Source organism: Echeneis naucrates, chromosome 5, assembly GCF_900963305.1.
Source record: "Echeneis naucrates chromosome 5, fEcheNa1.1, whole genome shotgun sequence".
Lineage (NCBI taxonomy): Eukaryota > Metazoa > Chordata > Actinopteri > Carangiformes > Echeneidae > Echeneis > Echeneis naucrates.
This window is the reverse complement of record NC_042515.1, coordinates 14,839,473-14,861,170: the sequence shown is the minus strand read 5'-3', so window position 1 is coordinate 14,861,170 and position 21,698 is coordinate 14,839,473. Positions and strand designations below refer to the sequence as shown.

General features: G+C 41.6%; 2 protein-coding genes across 3 annotated transcripts; one reads left to right on the top strand and one right to left on the bottom strand.

Annotated features, from left to right (window-relative positions):
• Positions 1-2,714: 2,714 nt before the first annotated feature.
• On the top strand, positions 2,715-14,562 carry LOC115043366 (transmembrane protein 198-like). 2 transcript variants are annotated; one of them, XM_029501760.1, is made up of 5 exons: positions 2,715-3,079; positions 11,408-11,658; positions 11,792-12,367; positions 12,773-12,850; positions 13,084-14,562. In XM_029501760.1, the coding sequence occupies exons 2-5, from the start codon at positions 11,505-11,507 to the stop codon at positions 13,134-13,136; spliced, it is 861 nt and encodes a 286-aa protein (XP_029357620.1). In that variant the 5' UTR covers positions 2,715-3,079; positions 11,408-11,504; the 3' UTR covers positions 13,137-14,562. The 2 variants fall into 2 exon arrangements, with proteins under 2 accessions (XP_029357620.1, XP_029357619.1); XM_029501759.1 differs by having other exon boundaries at positions 12,773-12,921.
• A 7-nt stretch (positions 14,563-14,569) lies between these two features.
• On the bottom strand, positions 14,570-18,723 carry mmp19 (matrix metallopeptidase 19). Its single transcript, XM_029501757.1, has 9 exons — positions 18,564-18,723; positions 18,345-18,430; positions 18,104-18,234; positions 16,897-17,109; positions 16,573-16,818; positions 16,147-16,269; positions 15,665-15,829; positions 15,439-15,566; positions 14,570-15,330 (listed from the first exon to the last, which is right to left on the bottom strand). The coding sequence occupies exons 1-9, from the start codon at positions 18,657-18,659 to the stop codon at positions 15,100-15,102; spliced, it is 1,419 nt and encodes a 472-aa protein (XP_029357617.1). The 5' UTR covers positions 18,660-18,723; the 3' UTR covers positions 14,570-15,099.
• Positions 18,724-21,698: the final 2,975 nt, after the last annotated feature.

The window sequence follows — 21,698 nt, the reverse complement described above, 5'->3', positions numbered from 1 at the left end:
TGAATTTGAACTAAACCAAGTTCTCTGTAAGTTTGGAAACCTGAAAAGGTAATTCCACTATAGCGGCAAAATCTTCCACTTGTATGTCTAATATTGGATTAGAAAATTTAATGACCTAAATACATTTTTAACAGTTTGGCCACTCTGAGCAGGTGAAATGAAAAAAGTTTGTATAATAATCAAAATCCAATCTTGCTCTGGATTTATATTCCAATATTTATAAAATTTTTATTGCAATATAAGAATACAAGCTGATTTTCCAAAGGTTTTGTGTATACTGTGTATTCCAAATACAGTTACAAATACAGAACTCAGTGTTTTGTAACCAGAACGTGAAACAAAATGCCTGAAGTGCTGTGTGACATGCTTGTGACTAACAGATGCATTAGTCCGTTTATTGTGCAAACTCTGAGTAAATTAAAACCTGCCATTTCAAATGAAAGGGAAAGGAAGAAAAAAAATCTGAGATCAAGTCCTCATTGTTTGGGCTGACAACTTCTCCTCAGCAGTGGCAGGTTTTACTCTTGAGCCAGCAGCTCCATAAAACCGGTTTAGTTGAAAACAATCATTTGGTGTTTTTTCAGAACTTTCTGAAAATTCCCACAAGCGCAATTCCATTTCACTGTTCACACTCATAATACACAATACAAAAATGAGGCAGGAGTCACCAGTTATCTCCCCATGACAAATACTTCAGTTGGTTTTTCTATATTTCTTCCTCATCTGTGACTCAGTGTAAATTACCTTTGGGCACAGTGTAATTGCTGGGTACGACTTCAGGTAAATACACTTTTGTCTTCATTTCTGATGGGTGGCAATTTCTACATAATTTGTTTATTAGACAATGTTTTACACCCAGAACTGTTGCAAGAGGCTCATGTGTTTATCAGATAGTTGATCTGGGAGGGTTTGAAATCTATCCAAAGCTCAAGAAGTTCTTGCCTTTGCCCTGTTTTTGTATGTTTACAGAGTACGCTGTGGAACTGATTCAGGTTTTTGAGGGTTCAGTGGAACAGAGACAACAGTCTTTACTGCTATGCTTTAAGTAGAACAATATGAAAAATGAGTATGGCACTCATTAACAATGACATCAGTTCTTCAACAGGACGAGAAGTGAAGAATGGTCCAATTTCTCAGTTATTAAATCAAAAGAGTATTTGGTTCTCAGCTGTGTGGCCAAACTCTTGTCTATTGTTAAATCATCTGGGAAATGCATTTTCATGATGTGCCAGTTAAATATCAAGTTTGAAGTACAAAGTATGCCGAAGTAATATTTTACGATCTCCGCTCAGTAAGTAAAACCTGGTGAATGATGAAGTAAACATAACATCATGGCCATACAGCCTGCAGTGATTGTTATATGTAAATAAAATCCTGTCCTTGGAATGCCATATGAAGCCACCTCCTCCCCATGTGGGGTGGGGGTGCATGCTAAGCCTGCACAGCTGTAGGTGATTCCCCCTGAATGTACCACCACGGGGTCCTGCGCCGCCAGCTGGTGGGTGCTCTCTGGATGTAGCAAATTCCAAGTCCCCCTGAGTGTCGAGCTGTACAAATATAAAATACAGAGAACAAGTCAGCCTCTAATTTAATTTGTCCTTCATGCTCAAGTTCTGAACATTGTCTAAACATGTGAAGTTCATTAGGGGCCGAGAAAACTCAGTTTTACACATCAGTCAGGTCTTCACTATTTCATAAAAGTGCTCAGCAAAAGGGTTCAAAGACAAAAAAAAAAAAAAAAACAAACCCAAAAGAACAAATGTCCTGCTGGAGAAACGTAATGTCAAGCACATGCAACCAAAAATGTGTCTTTATTATTATATAACCAATGTTATAAATAATATAGTTAGTCCCCTTAATCAAATCAGTTTATTACCGTTGTCATATTAACCTGTTTTGTGGCCCCTGAACACTTATTCCAACCATCCACCTCCATGTGAATAATGTCTCTAAGGTCCTGTTATGTGAAACCGGAGAGCAAGTGCTTAAAGAACATTAACATGACCCAGTTTGAGATGATTTGATTAAAAGACATCTTTAATGAGAATATTGTCCACATGAGGAGAATATAAAGTGAAATAATAAATGTCTGGTAGAGTTTGACACAGCGCTGCTCCTTGGATCCTTTGTTTTCTGTTGCACCATCCCAGTTGGTCTCATGCTGTTTGTGTTGGAGCTAAAGAAATGACTGAAATCACTGCAGATGAATGAACCTGTGGCCTTCAGGTGCCCTCAGCCTCCATTTTCCCTATTTGGATATTCAGTCCTTTTCCTAATGATATTACCTTCAACAGTGGTTTCTGACTGTCGCCTTAAAAAAGCCAAACAGAAGACATTTTCTTTAATAAAGTACAATAAATTATCCAGCATTTGGCACATGGTCCCTCAGTGTGATTCAGGAAAACTTTCATTTATTTGGAAAATCTGGGACTTTTTGGGCCATTCTCTCTGGATGAGGCCGGTTTCATTGGTGAATTCAGATGAAGACCAGGTCTTCAGGTCCCCCTGTCCTCCTGTCTCCCCCCCCCCCCCCCCACTGTTGCTCCCCCTCCCCCTCCCCCTCCCCAGTGGACCAACGTCAGTGAGGGAGCAGAGAGGGAAACTTTTCCTCCTTTGTGTGTTGGAGCCGTTTGTGATCCGGCGGAGGAGGGGACAGAAAGAGGACAGAGAGGGGACAGAGAGGGGACAGAAAGGGAGCAGAAAGGGAGCAGAGAGGGGACAGAAAGGGAGCAGAAAGGGAGCAGAGAGGGGACAGAAAGGGAGCAGAAAGGGAGCAGAGAGGGAAACTTTTCCTCCTTTGTATGAGGGAGCAGAGAGGGAGGATCCTTCACATTTCCCAGACTTGTTGGAGGACTTTGGTACGGAGTCACCGTCGGGAAGAGGAGGACCGTTTAGTCCAGCCTGTGAGCCCCACCGGGACCGGACCGGGACCGGACCAGACCCTTCTCATTTGAAGGACGATGCCGGCGGAGTGTGTGCTGTTGAGCCCGGGACAGTGAGGGGCGGCGGGGGACTGAACCGGTTCTCCGCTTTGTGTTTTTCCTGTCGGACGGGGCCCACGGTGAACTCAGGCTCAGTGGTAAGTTTTCAAAAGCTACTTTCGATCACTGGTGTGTTTGTGTGCGGTTGTCAGTCCCCACCCTGCCTTTACAAGCCTCACGTCTGGCTGTGGAGTCTCTGTCGATCGACTACCGGGAGATCCAGATGCTGCTGGCCGATCAGAGCCAGCCGTCTGCAGCTGGAAATGTTTCTGAGCCTTCTCAGACACATAATGCAACTTATCCGTCAGCCTTTGAGGACAAAGACATAATGACGGCTTTATCGGTGTGCACTGAACCAGACTTTTCCACCAAAATCCTCCAGCTCCGGCCGACAGCTCCAGGTTTTGGGTTAGTTTGGCAGTAGTGGTGCTGGTGGAAGGTGAGGGGGGGGGGACAGGGGGACATAAAGACATTTACTATCCAACTCCACAGGTTGTTGACAGATCTGTGTTTCCATTCCCTCTCCATCCTTCTTACGGCCCCCACAGTGTGCAGAGAGCCTTGGCCCTGGTTCTGCCCTGTGATTCAGGTTTTTTTTTTTTAATGTGATGACAGGCTGCAGGTCCTGTCTTTACTGCACAGAGTAGTCTGTAGTTAAGGCTCCACAGGGTACCCCTCCTCATCCACACCACCTACTCTGCTGCTAGCACCAGATGGCTTTGGCCCTTTGAAAAAAGCAAAGAGGAAACCCTTCCTTGCTGATGGGACAGGAGGTGAGAGGAAGGGGGCCTGGTGAGGGCCTGGTGAGGGCCGATGAGGACTTCGCTGCACATGTTATTTGGCCTGTTAGTTTTTAGTTAGCACAGAGGCATGGCTGTCCGTCTTGTCTTTGGGAAAGTGGCCAACAACATGCTGGCTTGTCAGAACTCTAGCACAGAGTATGACTTTCAACAAAGCTCGGTGCTAAACGCTAAACTTGACTGAAAATCCTTCCAGCAGCTTTTAGGAGAGAGACACTGGAGGTCATTAAAGGCAGCACAGCAAAGCAGGAATTCCCATTTTATGAGAACAAGCTCAAATTGGAAATTTGGGTAATCAGCAGTGTTTAGATTTGCTTTCTTTTGAAAACACAGGCAATCTTTTTTCATTTAAGACCACAGAGCCATAGGCGAGGGATTATTCACCTAATGAAAGTTGGGACTGTCTGGTTGACCTTCTATCTATTTACACAATTGGGGTGATGGCTTTGTTTCACAATGTTTTGCAGTACAAAGTTAAAGTAAAATCCATGATTCTTTCTTTTTAGTTGACAGCATAAATGAAGTCTCTGAGCCCACATTAGAAATCTGTTGGCTAAAAAAAAAAAAGATTAACTTCAGTGCTTATTGCCTTTTCTTACCTTGGCCTAGTGTAGTTAGAAAATTTCTCAGAAAGTTTAACAGTACATACAGTAAGTACATTCTATACTTAGAATGATGTGTTAACTTGAATACGTCTTTAATAAGGTAAAGGGAAATATATAATTGAATTCACTGATATAATTCAAATCTGTATTGTACGTGCATACATTAACCAGTAACCTATCAGATCCAAGGTTTAATTGCTGCTTAGTCTCAAATAATTAGCACATGAAGAGCTTGAAGAACAATTTGGGTGTGTTGGACTTCGAGATTGAAGGATACAGAAACTCCTGGGTGTAGAAATGTCCCATTGTCACATAGAAACCACATACAGTAAAGAGCTGATACCATTCATTTTGAAACGTACATCCATAGGCTACTTATAGGACTTTAAACACTGGTTATAGTCATGACATGAGTGGGTTAGGAGTGGGCTTGGAACATGCAGGACATACATGATATTTTAGGCCTGTGAGATCGCTGTAGGAGGTACAATTATTGCAGACTGGAATTTGACTAAGAGGCTGAATGGCTGCTTTAAATGATAGAGCTGCAGTAGAAGTTCTGTAGACATATATAGGCATGGAGGTCGAAACCAGGCCAATGCTCTTATGCTTATTGTGCCACTATAGCAAACCTCCCCACAAGTCATCACAATTGAATGGGTGTTTTATTTGATTTTACCACAGTAGTCTGTAGTAAACAACAACCAGAACACAAGTCCGATAAGAGCAAGACTAAATTCTATGAGCGACTATGACAGATTTATGATTGTCCCAGCGAAATCTTGCCAGCTTCTCTGTAAGGGAAGGTCAGGACATGCCAGGACATGAAAAGGCATTGGTGTCATGCTCAAGGAAACTCCTAAGTGATTGATGGGTACAATTAACATCTCCACATTAACCTGCTGTTCATCAGCAGCATAGTTTATCCTCTAACCAGTGCTACGCTGTCGTACTCTCACTGATATATTGGCATCAGACCCCACCACGCCGCCTACTAAATGCTGCTCTCCACCACAAACCCTAATGGAGCGTTATGGAGGTGCCCCTCCTTGCTGCACACACTGTACACTCTCCTCTGCTGCTGGATCACAACTCCATCCAACTTAGCATGGAGGACTCACCGGGAGGACGGATATTAGTCATTTGTATGGATTTTACTATGCTAAAAACCACGTGTACTTCTGACATAAAGTAACACACACATGCACCATTGACATGTGACTCCTTTCAAAAGTCCCTCGTTGTGTTTCTGATCTCCTTTTATGCTTCTCTGTAAGAAGCTCTGCAGTGTTATATTGAAAGGCCTCCATTGTTTAGATTCAAGCCAGACAAGCATGAGAATGAGAGATTATAAAAGGAAATGAGTCAGCTAGTACCAATTAAAATACAACCATATGTGAGTTATTCGGTTCCAGAGAGATGGGGGGATTGATTAGTTGCTAGAAACTGTAATAATGTGACTGATCCTTTCAGGATTAGACAAAATGTGAATTTTCATAACTCCCGGTAAGGGTCAAGGTAGGAGATCTAAATTAAATGAAGTGTAAATAACAGGGATCAGCTTCGGAAGACTTTTTTTTTTTTTTTATGCATACATTTGTTTACAGACACAGTCAGCACAAATATTTGCACCCGGAAGATTAAAGTTACATTTGTATTTTCCAGTTGTTTGTTTATTTTTATTCTTATGCCTCTCTAGTTCAAAAAACATCCATTACATGAGGCACACCTTTTTTGTCTCAAGCCCTCTCAGAAGGTTGCATTAATTCATGTGGAAATGGGTGCCTGATTCAGAGGTGTAGTATCAGCTTTGGCTTAAGCAGCTGATAACTAGGAAGAGACACTGTCAGGACAGCTGACAGAAGAAATTAGATCTTAAAGCAGAGTGGCATCTCAGAGCCATGCAGGACAAAATATGTCCCCTGTCCCCTGCAATAAGTGAAGAGTGCGGTGAGGAAGCATTAGGATCCAAGTCACATTCAATGGTTGTCAGAGACTCATGTGGTGTGAATGCAAATCTACCCCATAGTCTGCTTAGAGTAGAATTCATTTGCTTACACCACAGTCATAATGTTGTGAAGCCAGGCGTCGGGTCGAGGGAAAACATATCCTCTGCAATGCCGTCATTTTACTGCTGTGTTTATTGTGTATGTTAAAGTTTTGTGAAAATGAGAAAGTGTGAGTGTGAAATGAAAACCAGAATTAAATAACTATCATTACAATTTAACTCTGCAAATCATCACCTGAGCTCTAGTCAAATATGTTGACCCAACAAAATTCATTGAAGATAACATCCAGAGACTGGTCTACTAATATAAATGTAATGGGATTCGTTTCTGTATTATTTTATTATTATTATTATTATTATTTATCATTAGTGAACCATTTTGGTTTGAATATGGCCTCATGACTCTCAGCCAACAGTATATGAGTGGATAACGATGAAGCCTTGCAGTTAGAAAGTGTAAAATGCTGCTTTGTTCATTATGTAAGTTCTTACAGCAAACAGACACAGACCTAACTGCCGTACACAAGCACCTGGCTGCAGAAGCCCTAATCATGCAACGGGGGGAACACGGTGGGACAATGGCATGTTTTATATGTAGATTAGCTTGCGAGCCAAACAGATTACCGGCTTATTTTCTTCAAATCGCTACAGTCTGCCTTTCCTGTTGCTTCTGTGTTTCTCTCAGATCTAGTTGTTTTCAGTCTCCCCCAGCAGCACAAAGAAAGAGACCTCAGTTTAAATGATGTTCATGAAAAAGAAGCTTCAGGTTTGATGATGCAGCTCTTTGGTCCTGTCTCTGCTTCATGGCACAAACACAAAGGTCAGTTCCTGCTGAAACCTGATGTTCCACTTCCTCATCTGTTCCTCAGCTTCCTGCTTTGGAGAGACAGGAAGCTCAGTAGTGGGCCTCATGATGTGCTCACCAGTACGCTCTGGAGGAACAGCATATGTTGGAATTATGGGGGCCACATTTATATTATATCAGTTTTATTCTTACCACCATATGACATAAATTTTAATAACACCCACTGTGACAGTTACAGAGGTCCGTATTGTCCAGACTTGGTCAGTCTCTCATCTAGTTGGGTGTGTGAAGTTGGTATTTTTTTATGGGTGCAACTGCTGAGCACAAACTTGGGTGCATCTCACATTCCTGGTAGTTTTCCAAGTGTCAGCCAAGCTTCAGAACAGTGCAGATTTTCAGCTGGCCTCGGTCATCAAGTTGGAGGAGAACTTGCAGAATCCCTGGCTGTGATCACACATGTCCACCCCTTGATTCAACACTCCCATTTTAGCTATGTAGGGAACTTAGAGTGGGCCCTGCCTGTCCCTCAGCAGCTGAGCACTCATATCCACACGGCCCCCCCACAGTGTTTGTTCAGGGGGAGTATGCTCCTGGGCAAGTTTTTGTTTCAAGGGTAACATAATATTTCAATAGCTCATCTGCAGTTGATACTTTTTGTGTATTAACGCTCAGTTCCCATCTGCTGGCTGTTAAGTAAATGTAAGTGATATATGTGTGTTTCTTTCTTTCTTTTTTTTTGTAATAAAAACAAAGAAACAAATACTCAATCTTTATCTGCATCCCTCTAAGTTGACACAATGTTTAAGCAAGTCCACGCTGGAAACTAAGTTGTTGACTGTTCGTTTATCATCATATGGCTGAAACTCTTTGCCACCTTCTTAATAGATGGTCAGACGCAATGGATGGGCAGTCCCTGATAGGAATTGTGAAAGCTTAGAGTTTGTGAGATGATCTCACGTTTCATTTACTGCTATAATCAGCTCTGTATTCCACTAAGTACCATGAACGCCCTCATGACCAAAAACTAAAGAAACCCTTGACATTCCCAGTTGAATGGAGTTTGTGTTCAGTGCTAAGATTAGATTAACAGGCTGAACATAGATAGTGAATCTTGTAAATTGCCTAACAACCATCGGCATGTCAGCATTGCTCCTGTGAACATGTTAGCGTGCCTTCAGCCTTCAGCCTCACAGGTTTGCTGCTTTGGGTGTAGATTCTTCATCTTGTTCGCTTGTATTGAATTTGTTGCCAGGCGATTTCGCCTTGTACAAAACCCAGTTTGGAAGTGTTGGGAGAGCTTCAGCCTTGAGAGAGCTCAGTCATTAAGACAGATAGTTTAGTTTCCAGTTAGGAGCCCCCCCCCCCGCCTCCCTCCCCATCACTCACCAGTCCTCTGGAAAGAAATGCTTGGCACCCCATCTTAAAGCTAACACTAAGGATCTCCTTGGTGCTCTCAGCCATCTTTATGTGATCTGAGTTTTTTTTGTCCGTCTGGTTTCCTCTGAGTGCCACTAGAGGTCACAGCTTGGGCCTCAGAATCTTTGTTTCCTCCCATAATGGCTCTATTCTCCCACAGCAGCATAGACTCCCCAGCCTCCGAGACATAGGACACCATTGTGACTCACAGAGGTGGTAACATGAGGAGGACGCAGAGGCATGAATGTCCATAGGTGCACAAGTAGAATAAAGTTAATTACTGTCAAATGATGAAATATTCAGTAGTTCACCCCCGCAAGGCTCGTTTTAGTGGTAAATAGTTACTTTATTATTGTCTGTTAGCAATGAAGATTTATTCACATGGTTTCATGAAACAAAACACAATAAGCTGACCACAAAATATCCATTTAAAGTCCCAGTCCACCAGAAGTAAAAAGAAATTTGTGGCAAACATTGTGTCTCCAGTTACAGTAAAACAAACTACAGTCTAATGTGATATGTTTTAAGGTAGGCAGGGAAGTAAATAGGCTGTCTGAATGATTGATTGACTTTATTTTATTTTATATATTTTATACATAACCCTGAACTTTTTCTGGCGAGTTGTATTTGATTGTGCGGTATGTTAAGTTGTCATATGTATTGGAATAAGTCTGAAAGAAAAAAAAATCCTTCACAGGCATCCATATGTGCAAAGGCTTGTTGGTTCGTTTGAAATATGTATATGTTTTTGTCAGTGTAGTGGCATTATCAAAACCTCCCCTTTTTCTCGTGTGACTGAGTCAACGGCAGCATGGATCATAGAAACGCCCAGAGCAGAGGGAAACAAAAAGTTCCTGTCACTGCCTGTCCTTTTATTTTATTTTTTTGAAAGCTCTTATCCTGTTCAGGATGACAGTGGTCTTTCTTTCTCATTTCATGGGCAAAGGAGGTCCAATCTGTCGCAATGTATACAATCACATACTGACTGTGGAAATAAATAGTTAAACCTGAATTTCTAGCGTTAAGGTGACTGTGTCAACAATGTGACCGGTGTGAGTAGTTTTATATTGTCCTGCAGAAGAGATTTTTTTTTTTTTTTCCATCTTAAATTAGCAGGAGTGGATTTGAAGATTATAGTCTGGATTGTGTACAGAAGCATTTTCACCAGATGCTCATTTTGTCCAAAAAGTTAGATTTTATTTTAAGTCTGACTGTTTGTGTTTGTCTCAAGAAAAAAGTAATCTTATCTTGGTTTTCCTCACGTTAATTTGAAAACTTGGCATGACTTATTCATGCCAAGTTTATCACAAAGGGATACATTCTAATCATTTCTCTTTGAGAATTTTCTTTCTTTTAGTGGTTTTTGTTTTGTTTTTTAATGAATAACATAAAATGATGCACTTGAGCTGTAGACAAGTAACTTTATGATAAACCCTCTTCAAAAACTATGTTAAAAACTATATTTTCATAGTCAATTAATGTTTTTCAGCAAATAAAGTAATCTGGAGATTTTCTTTTCAATCAATTAATAGTTACAGATCTAGTCCTATTTTTTATCTTAAGTTTTAGCTGTATATCCTAAAGCAGTAACAAACTCTGTAATTTAACAGTCTCTAAACAAAAGTCTCCAGACTGTAACTGAACACACATTTTGTCCTAAACTCTGTCTTGTGTTTCAGCAAAGACACGACAGATTGTCACTGATCAAAAACAGAGAGGGAGGGATAGGTACTGAGTAAACTGAGCGACTGAAGAAGAAAAGAAAACTTTCCAGGGGCTTTCATTTTTTCCAGCTAAAGTCACTCGTAGGCAGGCACGCAAATTACACATCCTTGTGTCTCAAAAATAAAGCAAAAAAAAAAAAAAAAAAAAAAGTAAAAAATCACATTTTCAGTGTCAGAGAGAAAGTATTCTCAGGTGAAGAAACCAAGGTGGCTCTGCGACAGGAGGGGGAAAAGTGCGACCTGGCTAGCAGCAAAGGGTGAAGGGAAAACCAAGTGTTTCTGACTGTTTGTCTTGACTTGAAAACGTGAGTTAGCTGTAATCGGATCTTAGTCGTGGTGAGATCATACACGAGGCCTGCCAGCAGCCTCACAAAGAGCAGTTGAGCCATGAGCCCCAGTGCAGCCCTTTGTGGCTCTCTACAGGTCTGCCAGCTTAAATATCATGTATAATTTTTTGTGAGAATGAGATGGTTTTCTCAGGGCGGTAACCTCTGCTGCTCTGCAGTAATTTTGGACATAGCGTGTCCCTCAGTAATTATCATCAACAAAATGTATCTTTATATTTTTGCAAGTTGGCAGAGAAGGAGGAAGGTCACAGCTGTAGAAAAGTATAAGTTTTCAAATTACTTACAGACAACACTTCCCAGCTCTTTTCTCTTTACCATGTAATTCCGGATGGACAGTTAATACCAGATTAGTTTAACTGTGTTTACAGCTCAATGAGTGCGTTAAGTGAATCTTGTCAGGTGACTGAGTCTTCAAGTCAGAGTTCATATCTGTGAATGACTGCAGGGGAGCAGAGCTGGACAAAGACCCTGGAACATGAAGTAGAGTGAGCCAATGAGCTGCTTGTGTGTCTTCCAGGCACACGGGATTGTGTTCCTGGAGTTGTGTGTTGAGTTTGTGACAGCTGCAGATACAGAGCTGCAAGGAAGAAGTTCCAGTTGACCTGAAGATATCACACTTCACCTTCACCCTCTGTTGTTCAGAATAAAAGTTTCATTCATCAGTCCCACCTTTTTTTTTTTCCTCCCCAGATATTCTACATCATTTTCTGTTCTTTTGCAGATCTCAAACCTGCTCAGATGGACTTGAGATAACCACCAGAAGATCTACCCACGTCCTTTTGTTCAGCCACTCCTGCAGTGTCCCACATTTAGCCAGAATGGCAGATCCCACCAGGCAGAGCCCTGAAGGGGCGGGGGCAGGCATAACTGAGGTTAACGCCTGCAGCTTGGAGATAGAGAGGAAGTACGATGTCATCCCTGCCGTCATCTGCTCCATGTGTTGCCTGTTCGGCATCATTTATTGCTTCTTTGGTGAGGATCCCTTCCGAGTGACTGACCAAGCCGAGACATGGAATGACATAACAAATCTACATCATGGTCATTTAATGTTGTATTTACTTTTTATTTAATCAAGTTTCTCTGCATTCCTGTTTTCTCTTCTCAGGTTATCGATGTTTCAAGGCTGTCATGTTCCTGTCAGGCCTGATGTTCGGCTCTGTCATTATTTTCTTGCTGTGCCACAAGGAGCACGTGTTGGACACCCAGCTGAGTGTGGAGGCCAGCGCGGGGATCGGCCTCGGTATAGGCCTGCTGTGCGGCCTGGTCACTATGCTGGTGCGAAGTGTGGGCCTCTTCATGACTGGCCTGCTGCTGGGACTCCTCCTGGCCCTCGCTGCTTTGCTGGTCACTCACCAGTTCTACACGCCAACCACGGTCTGGGTGCCACTGGGTGCTCTGCTGGGAACAGGCATGCTGTTTGCTGTGCTGACACTTCAGTGGCAAAAGTTCTTCACCATGCTCTCCACGGCTGTCTTTGGCGCAGCCATCATGACTGTGTGCGCTGATTACTTTGTGGAGATGCTGGCACTGGCCACACACGTGTATGAATGCTTGCGCCTCACACCCGGGCCGCCTCTCTGCTGGTACAGCTGGGTCATCCTTGGCATCTGGCCTGCCCTCAGCCTCATAGGAGTCCTGGTTCAGTGGAAACTGACAGATGATAGCTACTCCCACACTGACGGTAAGGACAAAATATGATAACGCTTGACTCTGTGAGGTCTGTCGTAGCGATGAGGCTGGGCATATATTTATCAATTTCCTAAGAATCAGACATACAAATTCACTAGAGACTAAAAGTCAGAGTTAAGAAGTTCTGCAAATCATCGACATCAAAGTGATTGCAAAGAAAGCTTTATTCTTTTAAATGCAAAAGAACCCATTTATTTCAGATAAAAGCCAAAATGTGTCCCATTCTGAATGGAGGACTTTATGAGACTATAATTTTACAATCATTGCCAGTTTGTGTCTCTGCCAGTTATTGAGTATCTGTTCTCTGTCAACCTAACAGACACCAGCGGATTCTTACCATTTAAGGACTATTTTAAATTGTAAACATTTTTTCAAAGAATTTTCTTTCTCCTCATAGTTGTTATCAGTCGGCGACAGAAGAGAGTCCAGCTCATGCGGATTCGAGAGAAGGACGCTAAAAAGCGACAGCAGGCAGGTGGGCAGGAAGGCACATACCGTCGTAAACCCACCCCAGTGAAACGTTACGCTGGGGACCTACTGGCACCGGTCAGTGTCACCCAACATGGCGTGTGCTGTAGTTGCTGATTATTGTTGTGCTTACCAGTAAAGTATGAAAAGTAAAGTATGAAGAGCCGCTCATGCAAGTTCAGACAGTTGTTTGTGTGCCTTCCTCATTTTTTCTTCTATATTTTCTTTTCTTTCCTTTAGAGCTACCTGCAAAGTCTGCGGGACAGACAGATGGGCACAGGCACTTCCCTTAGCAGCCTGGGCACAGCCAACCACACCATGATTGACTTGGACTACGACACTGGCTCTACTGTGCCCCTCACAGCTACCACCCCGATTGTCAGGGTGTAAGCACCACAGAGACAGCAGAGAAGAGACCACGTCTCCCTAATGTAGAGTAGAACCCATAAACTGCTCCGCTCACCGAAGGGTGTTCAGCAGCCTGAAACGAATTTAGAGCCAGGACGGATTTTCTCCCACCAGCCTTTCAGTCCTGGGTGGCGGGGAAAGAGAATGCTGCTTTGTGTGGAGCAGGCAGAAGTGTCAGACTCCTGCTTGGTGAATGCTACAACCACTATAACCAATGTGTTTCTCGGAGAAACACTAAAAAAAAAAACAGGCACCAATGAAGTAAAGTGAGGTCCTTCATTTCTTTTTGTATTAAATACATCATAGCAAGTACGAGCCACAAAACGATGTTTTTCTGTTTTGGTAGTGAATATGACAAATCCATTTGTTTCACCATTACACGTACTGTACTTTAAGTTAGTCATTGCCAGTAAGTGTTTTGTCATTACCTGTCTTGCTGTTTAACTGTGTTGACAAAAGTTTTATAATTTTGTTTACTTTGTTTTGTTTAGAATGAGCACAGTTCATGGTGAGCACATGCAGATGGGTACATGGCCATTGATATTGAAGTGAAGCAAAAGCAAAACGATGCAATTATAAAAGCTCTTTGCAGGAGCTTTTAACAGGATGCTCTCCAGCAGCACTCTTATAACTCTGTCACCTTTTTTTCCACAATGTATGACCTGTCGGAGTAGAGTAGGTGAAGAATGTAGTTTGTTGACTGTGGAGTAAACATTTTTATAATTTATTTCATACGATAAGTACCTAGTAATGTTGGGGAAAAAAAAAAAATCCAAAGCATGTCTGATGCTAATTTGTAGATTTTTACATAACCATCCAGTTTAATGTCTGAATATTTTGCAGGGACACTGCACAATTTACCTGAATCTGTACATAACTGTTGATAGAAATTTCAAAGATAAATGAATGTGTTTGATACAAACAGTTTACTCATCATTCAACGCAGATCGGTCACACAGTTTGGTCTTTGTGCTCTTAGTAACACTGGCAGCACTGCTGGCCAGATTTTTCTGAAGCAAAGAGGTCATGGGGAGGATTTCCTTCTCTGTAATTGGTTGGGGTTGCCATGGCACTTGGAAATGGATGAAAGTTTTTGTTTTATTTTGCAGACAAAAACAAAGGAGGGCAGACCGGTATTTTATCACAGCTAACATTTAGACGTTTTCAATCGTTTTTGTGGGACTGTTTAACCAGTTTTTCTGATGACAGGGCACAGAGAGACAGTTGTATTGCTGACAGCACGTCTTGTTTAATGTTACAAAATGTTCACTTTTTGCAAAAAAAAAAAAAAAAAAAACAATAAACAAACATCAGGGCAAAGCACCTTGCTACGTGATTTTCCCACAGACCAGTGTAATGCATGACAAAGGTGTAAGTCTCTCGAAACAATGACAGGCAATAAACACAGTGAAGAAGTCGGTCCAACAAAATGTGTAAGTCTCAAGAGTTGAAAGCACACATTCACATAATCATATTGCATCTTACTGAAAGTATTATGACATAATCTAACACACGTTAGAGAGAAAAATACAAGGCCTCCCTCGATTTCTCCCTGAGATCATAGTTCAGCTGACATAATTCAACCAGTCACAAAACACACTTTCCTATTCATTTGAAAGGGAAGGCGTGTCCAAACTTTTGACTGATACTGTACATTTGTAAGTAAGCCTCACAAGAATCAGCTTTTTTGAGGGGATGAAGTAGTTTGATTATCAGATTCTGTGTGATAAAGAAAAATCCCTCAGTATTTTCTATTGTATTGATGTTGCATTGTTAATATCTTTGGAGTGGAACCTGCACTCCTGCTGTAGACCTCCAAGTACCTGCTGCCCCCTAAAGGTCAGAAATCTAACATTGCATCCAGCGTTCCTTTGTGCTCAGCGGGTATCCCTTGTCGGCTGTCAGCAGCTCATTCACTCGCCAATACTTGTCTCCTTTGAAGAAGAAGATCTTGCCATTGGTCCAGGTGAAGGCGGCGTCTGGACTGGACGGGACTCCAGTGAACAGCATGGAGAGCGGTTTGGGATACATGCTTAAGTCATTGTACTGCAGTTCATCCCACTGCCAGTGCTCTGAACCCTAAACAGGCAGACAGCAAGAAGACAAAAAGGGAGTTCTGCTAGAGGAAGTATGAGTATGTTGGCAGTTATGTGTTAAAAAAAAAAAAATACAGCTGATCATAGGTACCTTAATAAAGATCATCTTCTTGTTCTTCTCCAGGTACAAAGCTGCATCAATATCAGAGGGAATCCGTTTCAGTGCTTTGGGATAGCCGTAGTCCAGCAGGAACCTGGTGTACCTCCACACTTTATTTCCTGTGACCACAACATTGTCCAACATTGACACATAACTCCTGGATTCACGGCTGGAGAACTAAAATAACATTAGGAATTGTGCTGTACTAGAACTTCACCTTTGAGGAAGTAAGTCTTGTTGGTTCTTGGTGAGTGCACAGCAGCATGCAGGTTTCCAGGGAGTTCCCTCCACAACCTGTCAATTCTGATTGGCCTGTTGTGTCCTAGATTTGAGATCGTCCACACATAATCCCCACTGAAGGCAAAGGTTTTTCTCCAAGGACCTGAGTGAACATACCAACAGTGAAAGGTCTTATGAGTTCTTTCACCTGTCACCAAAAAGGTCAGCAGATCCTGGTGCACAGTAACCAGTTCCTCCTCCTCTCCTCACCCACTTCCTCTCAGGGACTTGGTCTCTTGAGTCTCAGCAGCTGTCGTCTCATTTTGCTTTGAAAAGGTACCCATCAAATGATTTATTTTCACACAATTCCTGTGGCTCCTGAATGCCTCAGCCGAATTATTTTGTCTTCCCCGTCTGAATCCACAGTGTTTGTGTGTGTGGTGTGAAGGTGGGACTGTAATTACTTTGATTATAGCTTACCCAACATGATGGCATCCAGTGTGGCAGTGCAGGGGTCAGGAATATTCCCACTGTCAGGGGACACTGTGGTAAATAGACTGTCTGTGGTTGTTGGACTGGCTGAAGTGCTGGCAATGCGTTTGCCTATAAAACAGGAGATACCACATATAGGATGAATTTGTGCTTCAGAGCTACATGAGTGATGTTTAAGTTGGGACTGATACTATTTCAGCAGGCAGACTGTTCCATGTTACCTTGAGCTCCAACAATAATCAGGTGCATTTATGATTTTATACGTTACCAGACAACCTCAAATATATTTCGTAAGCTTCATGAGAAGGTTCAAAACGACTCCAAATAATGTATCCAATAGTTCTTTATGTGCTAATGCATGCAAAGGCTGTGTTCCAGTCTCTACGTGTCACTGCCTTTTCTTCACCCGCTCACCGTATAACGCCTGGATGCCTTTCACATCATCTGAATGTAGCCTGAAGTTGGCACGGTAACCGGCGTAGACCGGTGCCATCAGAGCAGTTCTGAAAGCAGAGTGGCCCAGGCCGAGGGCGTGGCCAATTTCATGGGCAGCCACAATGCGAAGATTAGTGCCATAATATGCTCCCTCCGTCCAGAACTCGTCCTCATCGAAATGAACAATACCAGATTCTGGTGACTCAGCATGGGCCAGCACATGACCTGCAGGCGGCACAAATACACAACTTATGTTTGTGTGTTAGGGGCCATGTGACAATACTAGTCAGTGTTAAAACTCACCACGGCCATCAAATGGCACGGCACAGTAGCCATCTCTCTTGTGAAAGGAGATCTTTATGTCTGCTCTGCCGGAGTCGACCTCCCTAAAGGTCAAAGCAGCCACATCACTCCAGTAGCTGAAGGCCGCTCGGATGGCCGCCCTGACCACTGTCTTCTTCATGTCAGGTGTGTAGTTGTAGATACGATAAGTTAGACTCCTCTTTCTCCAACGTCCTGAAAGAGAGGAATCATTTGTCTTAAGCAAACTCCATAAAAATGCTAATTTTATCGATTTTTGAAAAAAATAGACTGGAAGCAGACAACAGCAAGTGATTCTCCTCCAGGAAGCACAACACGCCTGAAATGTGTATTTGAATGTCAGTTTTTTTGTTTCCTTTGCTCCCTAACGTGATACAGTGCTCTACACCAATCAGCATCAGCAATTCTAAACAAATATTTTTCTTAGGTTTTGTAAATAACACTATACCCAATGATCCTATGAAATGTTTGGAGGATATTTGAATACATAAATGTTCGCTAACAGGTTATTGATAATAACATAAAGTGATCATGTCAGGTTTGTCTGTCTAGTAGAGAGTAATAATGTGCAAAAGTCTAAATAAAGAACAGTTTATCAGGTACACAGATATTTTTTTGTCCCACAATAGAAAAGGGCATTGTTTGTGTGTTGAGTGTGATTTTGTCTGTGCCAGGTCTGCGTTTGTGTGTTTGTGTAGACTGTTTTCGAGCTGTTCTTCCCTCTAGTGGCCAAACACTGATTCATGCATCTTCAAGTAGTTCTTCAGGTCAGTAAGTGCACTTTTAACCAAACCTTGGAAAATACATTAATATACAACCAATTTGCAGCAACAAGTGTATTTTGAAGGACACAACACAGAGACAGGTTAATGTTTTGTGTAAATGGGTATAAATAGGTTGAAAGTACACATCAGTTCACAGACAACATATTTCAGAATTTCACCTTCAAGGAAAGACCATGGTCTGCTTTATAGTGACTATGGACACTGCAGGACATTCAACTCAGACCTGAAACTTTTTATAACCAACTTAGTTAGCACGTTTTAGGACAGTTTTGACTTTTACTGATACATGGCCTCCATGGTAACCTGAGTTCACTTAAGACAATGTTAAATATGAAATGAAGAGAATGCTGTTAAATTGAAATGAAATGTAATAACAGTTTGTAGCTATAGAAGTTCAGACTGACCCATCACTCTGTATTTGTGAAGCTTCTGGTTGAAGGGGTCCTCCATGCCACAGCGTGGCTGCCTCATCACTTCCAGAGTAGGTTCGTCCAGTTCTCCAGTAGGTGGCAGATCATTCACCCTCTGGAAGACCCTGCGGGCAGAAGTTGATTGAAAATTCCTCCAACATCCTCCTCCACTGTACAGAGTGTATCAGTACTTCACATCTGTGTTGTCCTTTGAAAGGCCAATTGTCTAAATTACCTCAAAGCGTCAAATAGCTCCTCCAGGTAATGAGGGTCCTGTGGAGCAGTGGGGTCACTCAGGTAGCCATATTTCCTCAAATAAGCCTGCAGACATATAAGCAGGAATTAAAGTTGTCACGTACTTAAAATAATTCTGAAATCCAACTTATGAAGCACAGAAGTGAAAAGACATCTTCATCTACTGGATGTGCTGCATGTGAGATAACTCTTGTCCTACCTTTGCTTCGTCTAATTCCCTCCACTGCATGACTGCACAAAGTACTCCACTGAGGTTGATCGCCAGAAGCAGCACCAGCAGCCCTTCGTAGTCCATATTCAGTGTTTTCTGTCCTAGATATCTAAGGCAGATGCTGTAGAGCTGGAGAGGAGCTCAGCAAAGTCCCACAGCAGACTCTGTTTGTTCTGTGAGCGATCCAGCAGTTTTTAACTCAGCCCGGTGCATGACTCACCCCTGTGGCTACAGTGATCCACCTCTGAAGAATGAGCATTGCAAGAGCAGCCAAGTGACCCACAGCCAACATGTCTGCTGTTAAATTTTACAGCTGTTCAGAGGGACACGGGGCTCCAGCAGGAGTCTGCACGCTTGGCTAATTTCTAGTCAACAGGCCATAGTCATAGTCTGCACTTGGTTTTGTATAGTCCGCCGTTACATGCAGTCAACAGCAACATGAATCTGTTGATTTGTGATTGTTGAATGAGTGATGTCTTTTTTCTAAAACAAATAAATAAATGCATCAGTGAAATATGTTAAATATTAATATATTATATTCAATATATACATTAATCACTATTTTATAGATCCGATGACTAAAAAGTCAAAGAGATGCTCACAGGTAATCCACTATGACCCAACTCACTCAAGCTTTTATGCCCCCTTTAGCTAATTTATTTATTGATATACATTTTTGGGGTTCGACAAGACCTCACAAATATACTGTAGTGCTGTCAACACAATATCAGCAGCTGAAGATATTATTATCTCACATGTTAGCAATAGCATAAAATTAAATCATGCCAGGGCTGTTGATTTGAAAGCTTTTTGATGAAGGCCAAAAATTAATCAATGGTTCTTTAAGCAGGCAAGTAAATTCTTCTGAAAAGTAACAGGTTCATGTACCTGAATTTTATGTCATGTATATGCCTCATTCATCTAACTTTAAAAAAAAACTATAACTTCAGGTTTGGCTTTTATTACTATTTCTTTCAAGAGAAAACAGTTTTGGTTGAGCTCAGTGTAAGTCATGTTAGATTCTGATCCTTTGGTAGGGGCAATAGTGTCATATTGATGAGCATTTTAGATACGTTTGCAGTTGTGTGTTTTATCCAAAGTCTAAATCAGTATTCCCCTTTAGATGTCATATTCTTATCGAGTGTCTGTGCTAATATTACTGCTAAGTTAAGGACTGGTGTGGACAAAGTGGGTATAAACACTAAAATAGTATGTGCCCGTGAAACAGCTGGTGTCAAGATGTAGCTGCTTGGCTGGCAATATACAGCCTGAGCAGGACCACTCTGACTAAAATCCAAAAAGGTTGCCTTTGTCAGTCGATTGCAAAACCAACACCTACATTTTCAAGGACAGAAGTGAAAAGGCAGTCTTTATCAATGTGACAAAGTGACAGGAGACAGGTCCCATGCTACAGTGTTTTTGCATGATTAACATTAAGGGTACACTTTGTTTTTTCATCACTCACAGAAAAAGCTCTCACGGGAATATTCTGCCTCCATCCTGTATCACAGTATCACAGCTTACTGCAGATTGAAAATAAATGAAAGCCATTGTGCGCTAGTTTGCATCTACCACCAATGTGACAATTCTCCATACTTGCTGACTTAGAAACAGTGAAATGGGTCAGTCAGCGTCACCTTTTTTCTGTCACAATTTTTTTTTTTTTTTTAAATAGATGATGAACAGAGGAACAGAAAGCAGGAACGACCAAGATGTGGGAGTACAGCATGTTAAAAAAAAAAAAAAGAATGACAGAAAAAGGTCTGATGAAACAAACAATTGTCTGTATCCACAGCAAACACTGCATTATAATACACATTTGGTTCAACTGTTGCCTAATACATGTAGAAATTCTCTTTTATGGTCATGTGAATTATGAAGCCTCATCTAATCAAATGGATGTTTATGAGATTTCCCTTCTCTTCCAGTCATTTCTCCAAAGTCCCGGTGAACAATGTGTGGTTGTGTTCATACCAGCATCATTACTTGGTGCGAAACCAACATCATAAATGAACTCTCACAGCTTGGGCCAAGTGTTGTGCTATACAAATCTGCTGTTCTGCATCTGTTCAGAGCAAATTATGCTGACCAGAATTTTAGTCATTCGTGAGTCAGAGAGAGATCACAGAGGAAAGTTTATAACAAATTGACCCCAAACATCCTCAGTTGGTCCATCTGCTCACACGAGTCCACTTATCATGCATCATGCATGAGAAATACTGGAATATACCAACTAACCCAGAGTCACTTTTACCCCATTCAGGTTGCAACATTCATTCATCCCAGTTCATTAAGAAATCACATTAATTACAGACTATAACTGTTAAAGTCTGTAATTTAGTTCAGGAGGAACATTGTTACATGTTGCAAATGTAGTTTTAAAATTAAAAACTCCTGAAATTACTTAAACTAGATTTTTCCCCATTGTTATTCTGTCCTGACACGACACCTCATCTCTGATATTGAATTCTCCTCCCTTCCTTCCTTCCGCCTGTCACCTTCCCACCAGCTGCATCATCTTTCTAGTCAGCAAACTGAGTCAGGTCATATCCTGTTTCCTTCTGGTGTCACATTTAATATTGAGAATGTAAAAAATAGCAGGATAATGGAAATGGAAAGTTTTATGACCTGAATTCACTTTGGTGGCAAAAAGACAACATCAAAATCCAAGATCTAACTGAGTATTCTGGTACCACATTAGAAAGTCTTTCCAGATCAGATTCAATAATTACTACAATATGCTGAAAAATGTATTCATCGTACCTAAAATTGAGATTTCTGAACCATCCTCAATGGTAGAGAATGACAAAGGAAACAGGCCGCACAGCACAGACGTGTCTGGACCTGCCAAACATCTTCCACACAGGAGCAAGACAGTGATCTGAGGAGATGGGAAGAACTATCCTCGTGTGGTCGTTTTGTTTCTCTTATGGCTGTTTTGCAGCTCCATGGGAATTATTCATCCTTTTGTAAAATCTGCTGAATGTATACAATACTTTCTTAACTTATGCATGCATTAGTGTATTATTAACTCACAAGTTATTAGTTAACTTACAGCACTATTATAATGGGTCTTATTTTTAAGACAATTTTTAGCTATTTAATATAAACCTTGAAGAAAAA

Excerpts from the sequence above, each read along its gene's own strand:
- mmp19 (XM_029501757.1), bottom strand. The coding sequence starts at position 18,659 with ATGGACTACGAAGGGCTGCTGGTGCTGCTTCTGGCGATCAACCTCAGT. Across the intron at positions 18,235-18,344 it reads GAGCTATTTGACGCTTTGAG|GGTCTTCCAGAGGGTGAATG; the intron begins GTAATTTAGACA and ends TTCTGCCCGCAG. Across the intron at positions 15,830-16,146 it reads ACTGGATGCCATCATGTTGG|GTCCTTGGAGAAAAACCTTT; the intron begins GTAAGCTATAAT and ends ATGTTCACTCAG.
- LOC115043366 (XM_029501759.1), top strand. The coding sequence starts at position 11,505 with ATGGCAGATCCCACCAGGCAGAGCCCTGAAGGGGCGGGGGCAGGCATA. Across the intron at positions 12,368-12,772 it reads TAGCTACTCCCACACTGACG|TTGTTATCAGTCGGCGACAG; the intron begins GTAAGGACAAAA and ends TTCTCCTCATAG. Across the intron at positions 12,922-13,083 it reads CTGGGGACCTACTGGCACCG|AGCTACCTGCAAAGTCTGCG; the intron begins GTCAGTGTCACC and ends TCTTTCCTTTAG.